The sequence below is a fragment of the Hemicordylus capensis genome, chromosome 1, assembly GCF_027244095.1.
Source record: "Hemicordylus capensis ecotype Gifberg chromosome 1, rHemCap1.1.pri, whole genome shotgun sequence".
NCBI lineage: Eukaryota > Metazoa > Chordata > Lepidosauria > Squamata > Cordylidae > Hemicordylus > Hemicordylus capensis.
The window spans coordinates 29822053-29834599 of record NC_069657.1 but is presented as its reverse complement, the minus strand read 5'-3'; the positions used below and the strand labels follow the sequence as shown (position 1 = coordinate 29834599).

Genomic DNA, 12547 nt, shown 5'->3' with positions numbered 1-12547 from the left:
AAAAGACTTTTTCCTCTCCTTCCCTCGCCTTCTAAATTGAATGGTTCTTTTTGGTGCCGCCCATGTTTTTAGACCTTTATAGCGGTGTGCACAAAGCCAGAAAATCTGGGTCGGCTCAAATTGAATGGGACTAGAGCCAAACCAGGTTGTCTAAAAATGTCATTTTTTAAATAAAAAAACCCACACACAATTTTAATGCCCCCCTCCCTCCTCAAAGCCGGGCCTGAACCAGTTTGGCTCAAGGTCGAGCCAAGCCAGTTCGAGGTCAAGCCTGCTCGATTTCAAGCCAGCTTGCACTCCCCTAGACCTTTATAGTTGACAGGGAATAGTACCCATTGTGTTGACAAACCTCCACCCAGAGTGGCAACCTCAGAGGTTCTGAAGCAAATGGCATTTGAAAACCCACTCTTGGTGTCAGCTTGGATGGCTACACTAAATTTGGCATGAGGCTTGAGGGGATGCTGTATACCTGTAGACTCCAGCAGTTAATGCAGAGGGACATGATCCACCATAATTGCCTTCTGTCATCCCTGCCCTATATGGAGGGGCTTCTTACAGAGACAGAGCACAGTTGCAGCAGAAATGCTGTGATGATAGCATTGCTCAAATGCAGTGGACATAATATTAAGGTATTAAAAGCTGCCAGATGGTGGTGTGTTGACACACCACCCAATATTCAGTGCTTGGAATAACTGTTTTGGCGTTGCACAGCTGGGATCTAAATTGTAGCTGGGGATGGGATTTGTAGTGTATCAGATTTCCCCTCTTAATGTGGTACAGCAGGGGCTGTTTCAGTCACAAGCAGCAGGACAGAAATTCTATTCAAATGCTGGCCAACATACTGCACAATCCAACACCAGTGTTTGACTGCCAAGACTGCACATGAAAGGCACCTCTGCTGTTGTAGAGGTGTGTGGTTGCTCAGTGACCTAAAACAGAGTGTGGGCAAACGTGCATTATGCTACTTCCATTGTTTCCGGTCAGTCCACCCATTGATATTTAATGAATTTTTAAAATATGTTTTGGAAACTCAAGTGCCATAACTGCTTTGCTTCATGGCAGAAAGTTACAAAAAGAGTGGAGGCAATTGCTCTTTGCTTTCATGTAAAGAAGTAGTACCCTTCTTTTTTTTTGGCACCCAATGTTAATAGATAGATAGATAGATAGATAGATAGATAGATAGATAGATAGATAGATAGATAAATCCTCAGTTGAAACCTCACTTGGCCAAAAGAAGCCCTGAGTTTTCAACACATCCAATAGTCTTAAGCAGCCAAATATCTGAGTAACAGAAAAAGTAAAAGGGTGCAGAAGGCGTTGGACTAAACATAAGAGAGGTGTATATCCCTCCCCAGCAGCCCTGTTATTGGAAGGCAAGACTCAGACCATTTGACACAATGCACTGCAAATGGCCATCTTGAGCTGTCACTCCAAAGCTCTTCTCCCCAGCCTGGGGGAATTGTTCCAAATAAAGAATTGCTATGGCAACATTGTTTGGCTTAGCTTCTAGAAGCTGTAAAACAGCCCTTTTTCATTCTGATAATTCGGACAGAAATACGACACACAGAAGCATAGCCATAACTGAAGGTGGGGATACAAATGTCGCTGGGCCCCCAAGGGAGGGGGTGGGCACTAAGTGTTCTCCAGACTTCTCAGAAGAAAAAGGTGGTGGTGGTGTGTGTATTCACGTGTGTGTCAGGGGCCTACCTTTACTTTTTGTCCCAGGGCCCACTCCAGCCTTGTTACACCCCCTGCTCCCACAAAGATTTCATGCTGGACTAGATAAACCTTGTGCCTAATCCAGCAGGGTTGTTCTTATGATACGTAAAAACCATGTCAGAATTAATCCAACATGATGCAGAAAGACCACGAAGAATAAAAAGCACACCACAGAGTGATCAGATTATAAGCCTCAAGTTGACATTAGGGACATAAAAGCTCCATCAGTGGTGTTAGATCTGTTATGCCTCATTCACACCACTATTTAATGGCACAATCCTCAAGTGATTAATGCTGGCAGGACCCAGTCAATACAGCAGTGTGCTGTTCCTCTACTTTGGGTATGCTATGGCTTGGATCACAGCCCTGGTTCAGACACTGTATGAGTGTACAGATGTCTATTCACACATACATGTTTGTATGAATGACCGTACCGATGTTCATTTTAAATGTGAAACTGGGTTTAGAGGCCTCAAATGCATGGTACAGATAGGGAACGTACTGCTGTATCTGTGTATGTATAACCTGTGTAATGGTGAATAACTGTACCTGGGTACACTGTGCACTCATACGAGTGTTGTAGGTAACATCTGAATGGGGCTGATTTCATTTTCATTTGTAGGGATCAGATAGGTGGGATGATTCTTGTTAGGATCAGATGTTTGGACTAGATTATCAAATGGTTCCCCATCCCAATGATTTGGAGCCTGTGGGTATGGAAAAAAGTAAGCCTAGGCACACTCCATAACATTTTACAATTTCCAAAATATACCTACACATGAAAACCCATACACAAGGCAGCTTAGGATGTTTATTTTGGTAACATCATCAGCCAACAAGATAAACAAATCAATGGTATTGAACAGAACACCTTATTTGTATAAGGTCTTGGCCATTCAGTACACATCAAGATTGGTGCAAATAAACTAGGTTCAACACATATGGAGGATACAGTGATTTAAGCAAAATAAGGAAAAACTGAATACAGCAATTCTCTCAGAGAGTGCCTTCTAGTTTTCATAGGATTATACAGGGTTTTTGTTGTTTTTACACTAGTGAACTATATACAGAGCAATATACCACAAGTAGCTAATTTTGACAAATATTTAAAAATATACATGTACACAAACAGTTCCTTTGTCCTAAACCATATTTAGCTTGTGTGGTTTTTCATAGAAGTCCAGTATAAGTGCATGATTAGCATTAATAAGCCAACTTTATTTTCAAAATGTAAACATGATTCAGCATTTGTAGCAAGTTAAACCTGCTGTATGAAACATGAGCTGTAGAAGGCTGGTGACAGGGTAGGCAAGATTATAATATCTAAGAGAGCACATACCTGCATGTCTTTACTGCTGGGGGAACAAATTCTATTGCTAGGAGACCTGGGATGTTTGTATGCAACATACATTTCAGCCAAATTAACTTGTATTTTGTGATTATTTTACAAGTCAAGTACTAAGGGCGGAATTCAATGTATCACATTTGCAGGTTATCTAGACTGATTCCACTTCAAATGGATTGCTGCACCTGCTACTAGACAACAAATGGAGTTTTCTGAGAATTATTCATGTGGTTTAAACATTCACTAAACAATGGTAAATTCAGAGTATTAACAATACAGTTTGAACATATTTTAAAGTGAGGAACAAAATATAAAAGTCTATACAGAGCTGCTCCATGGCTGTCTTCCAGTGTTCTGAAGTGCTCATGAAGCTCTGTGCTTGCAGAGCCTTCCCTGCTTTATTCTATGAGACGTGCTTTCATACAAAAGTGTAAGAAGCCTCTACATACATGAAGCTTTGGATCAGGCTCCATAGTACTGACCTAACTTTTGATAATACCCTTTTGCTATAAATACTAGGATGGGTGGGGGTTTCCCTGCTCTAAGGTCAACTACCACCAACTAACATCTAGATTGGAAAAGGAACCTCTTAATTATCAGAATATTATTGTGTTGCCTTCCAAGTATTCAGAGATGTGTTTTGGGCAATTGCTTCTTACAAGAGCTTACTAGGCAGGTATTTCCACGGGAAACTATATGTAAACTATATGCTTGCGGAAAGAAAAATCAGGACAATTGTTTGAGCTTATCTCTATGAACTGATTTAGCATTACTTCTGACCTTGTGAAACCAGCACTGACAATCTATGCAAGGAGACTGATAGATAAACTTTATTATGATCGTAGATCAGACTGAGCAAGAAGATTGGATTGTACATATTGTATTACATGTTCATGTAATATATTGCCTGCTGTTAAGTTATGAATTGTAAAGCAATAATAATAATTGGCTTTTTACACTTCCAGGGAATTTCATGTTGCTTAAGTCTCCTCCTGTTGATGGAGAACAACGTTGTGTCAATTATGTCCAAAGCATAAAAGCATCTTGTCTGACTCAAGGAGTTGAAATATCACACTTACTCTGAACAAGTTGCTCAATGCGTTGGAATCTAAAGGCATAGGTTTAGAAGTCATTTAGATCTGAACAGTAGCTGGTCCAAATTGACAGCTGCTAATTTGCATCCAAACTGAAGCAAAATTGAGCTACTTTGATTCAGATGCAATTCAGCTATTTGGAAGATTATTTTGTTTTTAAATGTCCCCTTTCCTAAGCAGGGTCTGCCCTGGTTTGCATTTGAAAGGGCATCTACATGTGTGAACACTGTAAGCTATTCCCCTTAGGGGATGGGGCTGCTCTGGGAAGAGCATGCAGAAGGTTCCAAATTCCCTCCCTGGCATCTTCAGATAGGGTTAGCGTTTCAAGTTCCCTCCCTGGCATCTCCAGGTAGGGCTGAGAGAGAATCCTGCCTGCAACGTAAGAAGATGGGAAGCTGCCTTCTACTGAGTCAGACCATTGGTCCATATAGCTCAGTAATATCTACACAGACTGGTAGCAGCTTTCCCAAGCTTACAGGCAGAAATCTCTCTCAGCCCTACCTGGAGATGTCAGGGAGGTAACTTGGAACCTTTTGCATGCAAGGATTCAAGTGCTCTTCCCAGAGCAGCTCCATCCCGTAAGGGGAATATCTTACAGTGCTCACACATATAGTTTCCCATCCAAATGCAAACCAGGGAAGACCCTGCTTAGCAAAGGGGACATTTCATGCTTGCTACCACAAAACCAGCTCTATGCAGCCAAAGCAAATAGACACTCTGCTTCTGAAACAGTTTCTGAGGCAAGTATTTTTTGGGTGCACAACCCTAGCCTGAATGAAATCATTTTTCCTCTGCCAAGGTTACAACAGCTGTCTTGTGCAGAAGTCTGTTTCTACATATATACTCATGTCACTGGAGTGGGGTGATCTTCTCCATCAGTGGTCAAGCACTGGCAGCTAACTGCGAATAACTAACAACACCTGACCGCATGCCCAATTCTTACTATTATTGACTGGCCACATCCATTTGTCCGCAGTTTTCCTTCTATCCTTACAGGCATTAGAGATCTGCACGGGCCTTTTGCCCAGCTGTCAAGGGGCAGAAATAGAAAAGAAGCCCTGGAGGAGAGCTTCCTGGATCAAGTGGATGGACATGAGCCTTTAATCCTGAGGCTTGTGCATTTGATTCTGTTTGTCATGAAATCCAGCCTCACTCTTATTAAGAGCCAAAACCACTTTTTAAGCATTGTCTTCATCTTTCCCCCTCAACACTGGGAAGCTCTTTTTGCTGGCTGGACAAATGGGTGCCTTAGTGCACAAGAACCAAGCAGCCAACATCAAGTGCCAGTGCATTAACAGCTGCATTGAGAAAAACAGCAAATCAAGCCCCTACAGTGAAATTGACAGATAGAATTAATAAATAGACGATGTGTTCCGGTACCCAGCAAGTGCATACCATCTACTTTGTGTGGTGGGAAAGACAGAGAGAAAAAACAAGCTTCAAGTTATTTATTGCAGCAATTGCAAAAATAATCACTGATGAGTATCTTCATTTAGTTCCTCATGAAATACTTGCCAGTTAATGGAAGCACTCTAAAAAAAAGTGGGGGAGGGTGACTCATTTCATCCAGTCTGTATTTTCTTACATATTACCCCACTTCTTACATCCCTGCTAAGTGAGCAAAGAGGCACCTTTTAAAAGTGGTGATTCTCTTGCAGTTAGCAGGGGGAGAGCAACTATCTCTATCTAAATTCAGCACAGCATCCCTCCAGTGGTTGTTTCTGGTGTCTAATGTACATTTCCTTGTAAACTGTGAGCCCTTTTGGAACCATCTTATTTATTATTTTCCTATATAAATCACTTTAAGCACTTTTGTTGAAAAGCGGGATATAAAGATCTGTTGGTACATATTGTGGGACTCCTCGCTCAGTTGTTGCATCAAGTTTTAGACAGCTGAACATTTGTCAGTCTCAGTTACTACTACAATCATGATTATTTAATCTAAATACCACCAGAAGTGCGCCAAGTACAAGTATAACAATGTTTATGCCCATGCATCAGTACAGTAACCCTTTAAAAAGTTGCTTTTGACTTACTGTTGTGATGTCGAACACACTCATCATGGCAGCAGAAATGTGCTTTGGGATACAATCACATAAAATATGAAGGTCTTTAGGTCATGTCCCCCCCCACCCCCCTGAAAATAACCAATCCATAGACAAATTGCTAAAGGACAGCCACAGAGCGCAAAGAGGGCCATGGGAAAGCTTTGCTGGCATGGATCTAGCTCTTGTATCGCCTACCCTTATGTACAAGAAACAATAAAAGGGAATAATTTTGTGCAGTAAAAATGCCCAGAAGAAACTAGATGTAGTTGCTGACAGAGACTAAATAATAGCTAGGTGGACCACTGATTTGATCCAGAGCAACTTCTCTTATGTATTAGAAACCCACATTTGATTGTGTCACCATTTTGCTCTATTTCTTTAGACACCAAGATGCCTGGACCAAGTTGGTTCTTGTTCATTGCCCTACTTTGCACCTGTCTCCATCAGCCATGCAAAACATATGCTCTACACACAGATACAATTTGGCTGCCTCGGTCTAGAGTGTCTTTGATTTACTTAGGAGGTTTATATATAGCTTCTTAACTAAGTTCTAAAAGCAGATTTACTTTCAAGACCCATATTCAAAAGCTGAATTTGAGGTACTAAAGAAACTGCTGATGAAGATCCACTGCAGTTTCCACTGTATGACATGGCTCTATAGGAAGAATCTACAATAGCTCCCACTTGGTCTCTTAAATATTATTTCTCAGCTATGTTTATGTTCTGATTTCTAATCAAAAAGTGCACACGTTGGGATTCAAGAAGTTTAAAATCAAAAACAGCAACTTTAAAAATGAATTTAAAGATCTCCTGAAGAATTAAAAAGTTAATTCTCTTGCACTGAACCTTGAAAGAAAAGGACTGAGATGGAACTTGCATAGCATTTAAACTGAATCATGAAATCACATTAATGTACTATATACCACTTCCAATATCCACTTTCCAAGAAACCAATGTTGCTTCAAACAATTTTCAGAGGGGGGGGTGGGGAGAAATAGGTTGAGAACCAGTCACTCACTAGACACTCTTCATATCTAGCAAATTTGAAGGAGTGCACTCCAATTTTAGGACTGCACTCCAATTTTGTTGTCACTTACAGTCTTGTAGTGTTTTGTCCCTTTAAATAATTTGCATAATTTTTCAAACCACGTAAGGATAAAACGCACATGACATTTTATTAACTATTTTTTTAAAAAAGCAATGTACAAGCTAAAGTGCAACACAACAGAACATGTCTGCAACATTCAGATTGCTCAACACCTCATAAAAGGAGGAATTCAACATGTAGGCAAAACAATTTATGTCCACAAATGTATGAACACAATTTTCTGACTAGATACCAAGACAGATTGTCCTTGTTGTTAAGTGTCACACAAGGGGCAAGTGCTCAAAACAAGCAAAAGAATTAGAATTCCCATTTGCTTTTAATATTCTGTAGCGTCCGTGTCTCATGTCAGATATTTACCCTGTTACAGAAGGTGCTGGTGTAGCACTTTGCTAAAAAAATTTCTTAGACCTTACTCAGGGAATCCATTTAAATATACATGTAGACTTGCAAGTAAAATCAAGATACCATGAAAAATATGGTACCCAGTCTAAAGCCAGCATGTCGTCTTAGATTTGGCAACAGAAAGGTGCCATTCCATTTGGCACTGACCAGATGTATTGGTAGCATGCACTACGCCAACAACTCAAGTACTAAACTTGCATTCTACTTGAATATTTCAGGTCTTGTCATCAAACTGCTTAACAATCCCTTATGTTCCTGAGATGAGCGTATTAAAAGGATATGTTCCATCTAAAGCTGCGATGACGATCATCGTTATGCGTTTCCAGCTTCCCAATGTCTGGGCATCAAGCACATGTAAGTTCTCAGTCCTCTCCACGACGCCACTTCTGAGACTCTTCCTGACGCACATCAGGTCTGATTTGGTTTCTCATGCCACCCAAAACATTTGACGTCGCCTCTGTTGCCATTATGAGAGGTTTCACTACCGTTGGTGGAATCTGGCGGAGGACTCCTCCTACTGCTCCAGTTACTCCTCTGTTCTCATGTTCACGAGCAGCAGTTTCATAGATGGTATGCGCTGTATCTGTAATCCCCTGGAGCAGATCACAAATACACAAAACAGTTTATGCAAGCAGTTCTTAAACTTGGGTCCCCTGATGTTAGACTACAACTCCCATTATCCCCAGCCACAATGGCCAAAGGGACTTGTAGTCCAAAAGCACCTGGGGAGTTGAACAGTTTCCTCTAGTGTGAAGCCACTTCACAGAGAACAATTTCGGTTGTAGATCAACCACCTTCTAGGCTCTAAAATTCCCAGCAGCCCCACCTCCTCAATCACATCCCAAGTGTCCCCCATTATGCACTCCAATAAAGCAGGGTTGGCACTGCTTCCCACAGAGAAGCAACACAGTTAATTAGCTTCCAGCAGATCTGCACTGGCCCATTACTTTGACCTCCTTGTGAACAGCCTGGGGCTCAGCAGGCTGCATTCAAAAAAAGGCGTGAATGCCACCACTGGTGAAATGCAACAAGTGGGCAGTTGAGCCACATGTTGTCTTGAGGCACAAAAATGTCACGGGCTGATTTTAATCAACTTCTCTTCATTGCCACAGAGTTTATGAAGGGATATAATCTGTGAACTGCAGCCTATGTTTGCTATTATTAAACATCTTAAGCTTGGTTCTCTGAAGATCTATAATCTTGCACACGGGTAATGGTTCCACACATGCATGGAGGAAAGGCTTCCTCCTTCCTTTGCAACTGTCTGTGCCTCCCAAAAATATGTCCATGGGGGTCCCACAACCTTCAGACACACGTTTCTTTTGGGGGGGCACAGGCAGTTGGGGTGTAGGCAGAGGCAAGCCCTTCCTGTCTTTGCACAAACAGCTATGTGTCCCTATAGCTGTAAGCAAATCTGGTTCAAATTGGTTAAGCAGTTCACAAGTTAGCCCAGTTGTGCCTCGAATGTTTATGCATCCGCCAACTTGAAGCGGGGTGGATGACATCATCACAAACTATGCTGTTGAGGTGTCCCTGCAACTGTACCCAATTTGGTTCATATTGGTCCAGGCACTGTGAAGTTGATAGCAGGGTGCACGCATATACACCCTGCCGGGTGATGTCATAAGCTTACTTTCCTTATAGAAAGTAGGCTAAAAAGAGCCTGAAGCAAATAAAGTGCATACTGCCCAAAGATAATTATGTTTTCCTTACCTCTTTTACAACACTGTATGCTTTGGCTACACCTTCACGTAGGTCTACAGGCTGATGAGCTAGGCGGTAGCGAGAAAGTCGCTTGATCTTCTTAGAATCAATTAAACTAGGCCCGGGGGAAACCATGTCATAAGCTGTTTCTGCAGCTGCCTAGGTTTCAATTACAATAAATACAACAAATATAGTCTTGATACTTGTTGACTCAGACAAAATATAGATCTTATCGTAATATCAAAGTGCCTACTTCTTTATAATACAACAATCCCACGTCCTGGATGCATGTTTTGTTTCTCAAGGCTCCCTATAATTCACCCATATTTAAGAACTAGTTCCCAGCTGTAATACCATTACACTCTAGAGTGACAACAAACAGGAACGGGGGCCACATACACAGGAACAGACTTGAGTTTTAGCTGCTAAGGTCTTCTGTAGTAGACAGTTCCCACCCCAATGATACTTCCAAGTGCATCCTTTCAATACCTCTATTTAGACATTACACTGAATGTGTGTACAAATGTCTAAACATGTACAGGTGGACCTCGATATTCGTAGGGGTTCTGTTCCACGGCTGTACTGCGGATATGGAAACCATGAGTATCGGATTATTGATCCCTATGGGATTGTGGGGGTTAGGTTCTAATGTGGCCGAAAATGGTCCCCAAACCGAAGATCAACCGAAAATTGGCTGATTTTCACCCGGGGGTTGGGGGAGCTTCTTACCTTGCTCTGCTGCTTGCCTGTACATGCTTTTGTGTGAATGACTGTGCATGCATTCATTTTAAAAGTGGACCTGGGTACAGGCCCCACTCAAATGCAAGATACAAATAGGAAATGTACTACTTGTATGTGCACTCAACATAACATGTGAATTACAGTACATGCATGCAGATCTGTACATGCACACGGTACACAGATTGTGTATGTGTGGAACATTATGTGTAAATAGGGCTAGTCTCTCCCATGTAAGTGGCCAGTGGTCATTCAGTTGTGTGGTGTGTGTGGGGTGGAGTAAAACTTGGGAGAAGCTGTTGTGGTGTGGGTAAAACCTGTGTTGCATCTCTGACACCAGATGGCCTGTCCCCTGATCCCACAGGGAGTGAAATGAGCACCTCTCCTTATAATATACAAGCCTTCCTCCCATACACTTCCTATCGTATTGATGGGCAGCTTGCTAACAGCATATTCAAAAAAGTACAGCATTCACATGTCAGCACTGCTCTCCAATTATGCCTTGTCACTTTAATTAATTCAAGAGCTGTATTCCAAACACCAGAGCCTACCAAAAAATTACTGGCCACATCTTCCCTTCTCCTAGTTTAATACGTAAATGTATTCAACTATGCCTGTATCGCTTTTCCAGTGTTTTGCCTTCTTCAGATAAACTCAGGCCTCCTTTGTCTATCCCCAGAGACAATGGAACATATACCTGTATGGTCTGCACCATTCTGTTTGTCAGCTCTAATGCTGCCATTGCAGTGGAAGTGCCAAAAGAAGCTGCTCCCCTTTGAAAGCCTCTCACAATACGGCCATCTTTTCGGTACTGTTCTATTGGTAACCACACCAAGTCCTTAAGACCCTGCACTGTAATTACAGACATAGTGTCAAAGACGGTCATTTGTTTAGCTAAATAAAAGTTCTTTATGCAGTAAAGAAATTCATTAACTAAAATTAGATAGAGACAGAGATATATGGATGGCAGAATAAGCAATAGACAGTTTAAAAATCTTGGATGAACTTACCTAATTGAACCAATGAATGCATTGGCCCAACTCCTCCCAAAATACCTGGCAGTTGGTTTTTCTTGATGTCATTAAGCCACTCAGAGATGGCATAAGAGAAGAGTTTATCCATACCTAGCAACCTGTTCCAAATGCAAAATATTTTCAGTTATCTGAAAAACAAATTCTACTGAATAAAAAAGGTATTTAAAAAACCCACAATGTTATTTTCCCCACCATAAAAACGGAGGCATTTAAACTGTTAGCCTATTGTTGTAAAATCAACAAACATGGTTACTTTCATAGAAGAAACACAATACAACTGGGTAAACTTACCCATGTCGATAGCAAAGTCTTTTCAGTTTCAATTCTGAGCAGTTTAACTGGGCAAGACCAATCAGGATCCCGGCTAATGTACCCTGCAAATCACAAAAATCAAGTTAATCTATAGTTCACAAAAAGAGCAGCTGGCGGGGGGGAGATCACTTTTCATTTTTAATGTTCATTTTGCATGCGTATACAGGTTGTAGTTTTTTCACTGAAGTCTACTAAAGAATCTCATCTGAAAACTGATGGCATTTTGGGTCAGTTTCCATTACAGAAGTTTGCCAGAGCAAAGAAGCTACAATATTCCAGTTCTTTGACTACAGAATTTCCTCCCCTGCTCACCCTGCATAATTAGGTGTTCATTAAGGAAAACATCCCACACAAAGCCTTAGCACAGAGGTTGACAGAAAGTGGCAACTCAGACCATATGGCTATATCTAATCTGCAAATCGCAGTCATCTGTATTGCCATAATTTCCAGCTGAGGCCAGCTTGGTATCTCACATTCTCCCAAGCAGGACAAAAACAGTCCTCCTGGTACAATACTGATTGGGCTTTTCCTGCCATTCCTTTGAAAATATGGAGAAGGTGAGGTATGCTCACAAGCACAGTAATCCACCCCAGTCAGGTTCCCGATGTACAATTACTACCCAAACAATAGGGGTGTACACAAATCCGGGTTGCCCGGTATTTTTCTACGCTGGACCGGACTCAAACTGGACCAGGCATGTTCAGTTCTGTGCTCTTCGAACCTCCCCCCAGTTCAGTTTGGGGGGGTTTGTGATTAAAAAAATTTTTTAAAAAGATTTTTATTTTTATTTTTTAAGAAATATAACACACCGCTGCCACTCCAGGGGCTTCTCCGAGGCCACACGGCAGGGTTCTCCGGAGATTCCGCCGGCCCCCATTAATGTTCAAATCGCCCAGTTCAGGTGGTCTTTGGCCTGTTCCGGGTCTGCCTTCCATTGCGGAGGGCCACCACACATGTCCAATGGACCTCTGCATGGCCATGCTCAGCGGCCTCCAAAATGGCTGCCACAACAGAGGGCAGGCCCAGAATTGAGGAAGGCCAAT

At 41.8% G+C, this 12547-nt stretch overlaps 1 protein-coding gene across 3 annotated transcripts in view; it reads right to left on the bottom strand.

Moving 5' to 3' along the window:
• Window positions 1–2510: 2510 nt before the first annotated feature.
• Window positions 2511–12547, bottom strand: part of ATG2B (autophagy related 2B) — a 111659-nt gene continuing 101622 nt past the window's right edge. For all 3 annotated transcript variants that reach the window (XM_053267763.1, XM_053267755.1, XM_053267748.1), the window contains exons 38-42: window positions 11484–11566; window positions 11169–11290; window positions 10856–11010; window positions 9430–9579; window positions 2511–8309 (exon numbers count right to left, since the gene is read on the bottom strand). In XM_053267763.1, coding sequence (XP_053123738.1) covers window positions 8079–8309; window positions 9430–9579; window positions 10856–11010; window positions 11169–11290; window positions 11484–11566 — 741 coding nt within the window. In that variant the 3' untranslated portion in view covers window positions 2511–8078. The remainder of the gene's footprint in view (window positions 8310–9429; window positions 9580–10855; window positions 11011–11168; window positions 11291–11483; window positions 11567–12547) is intronic.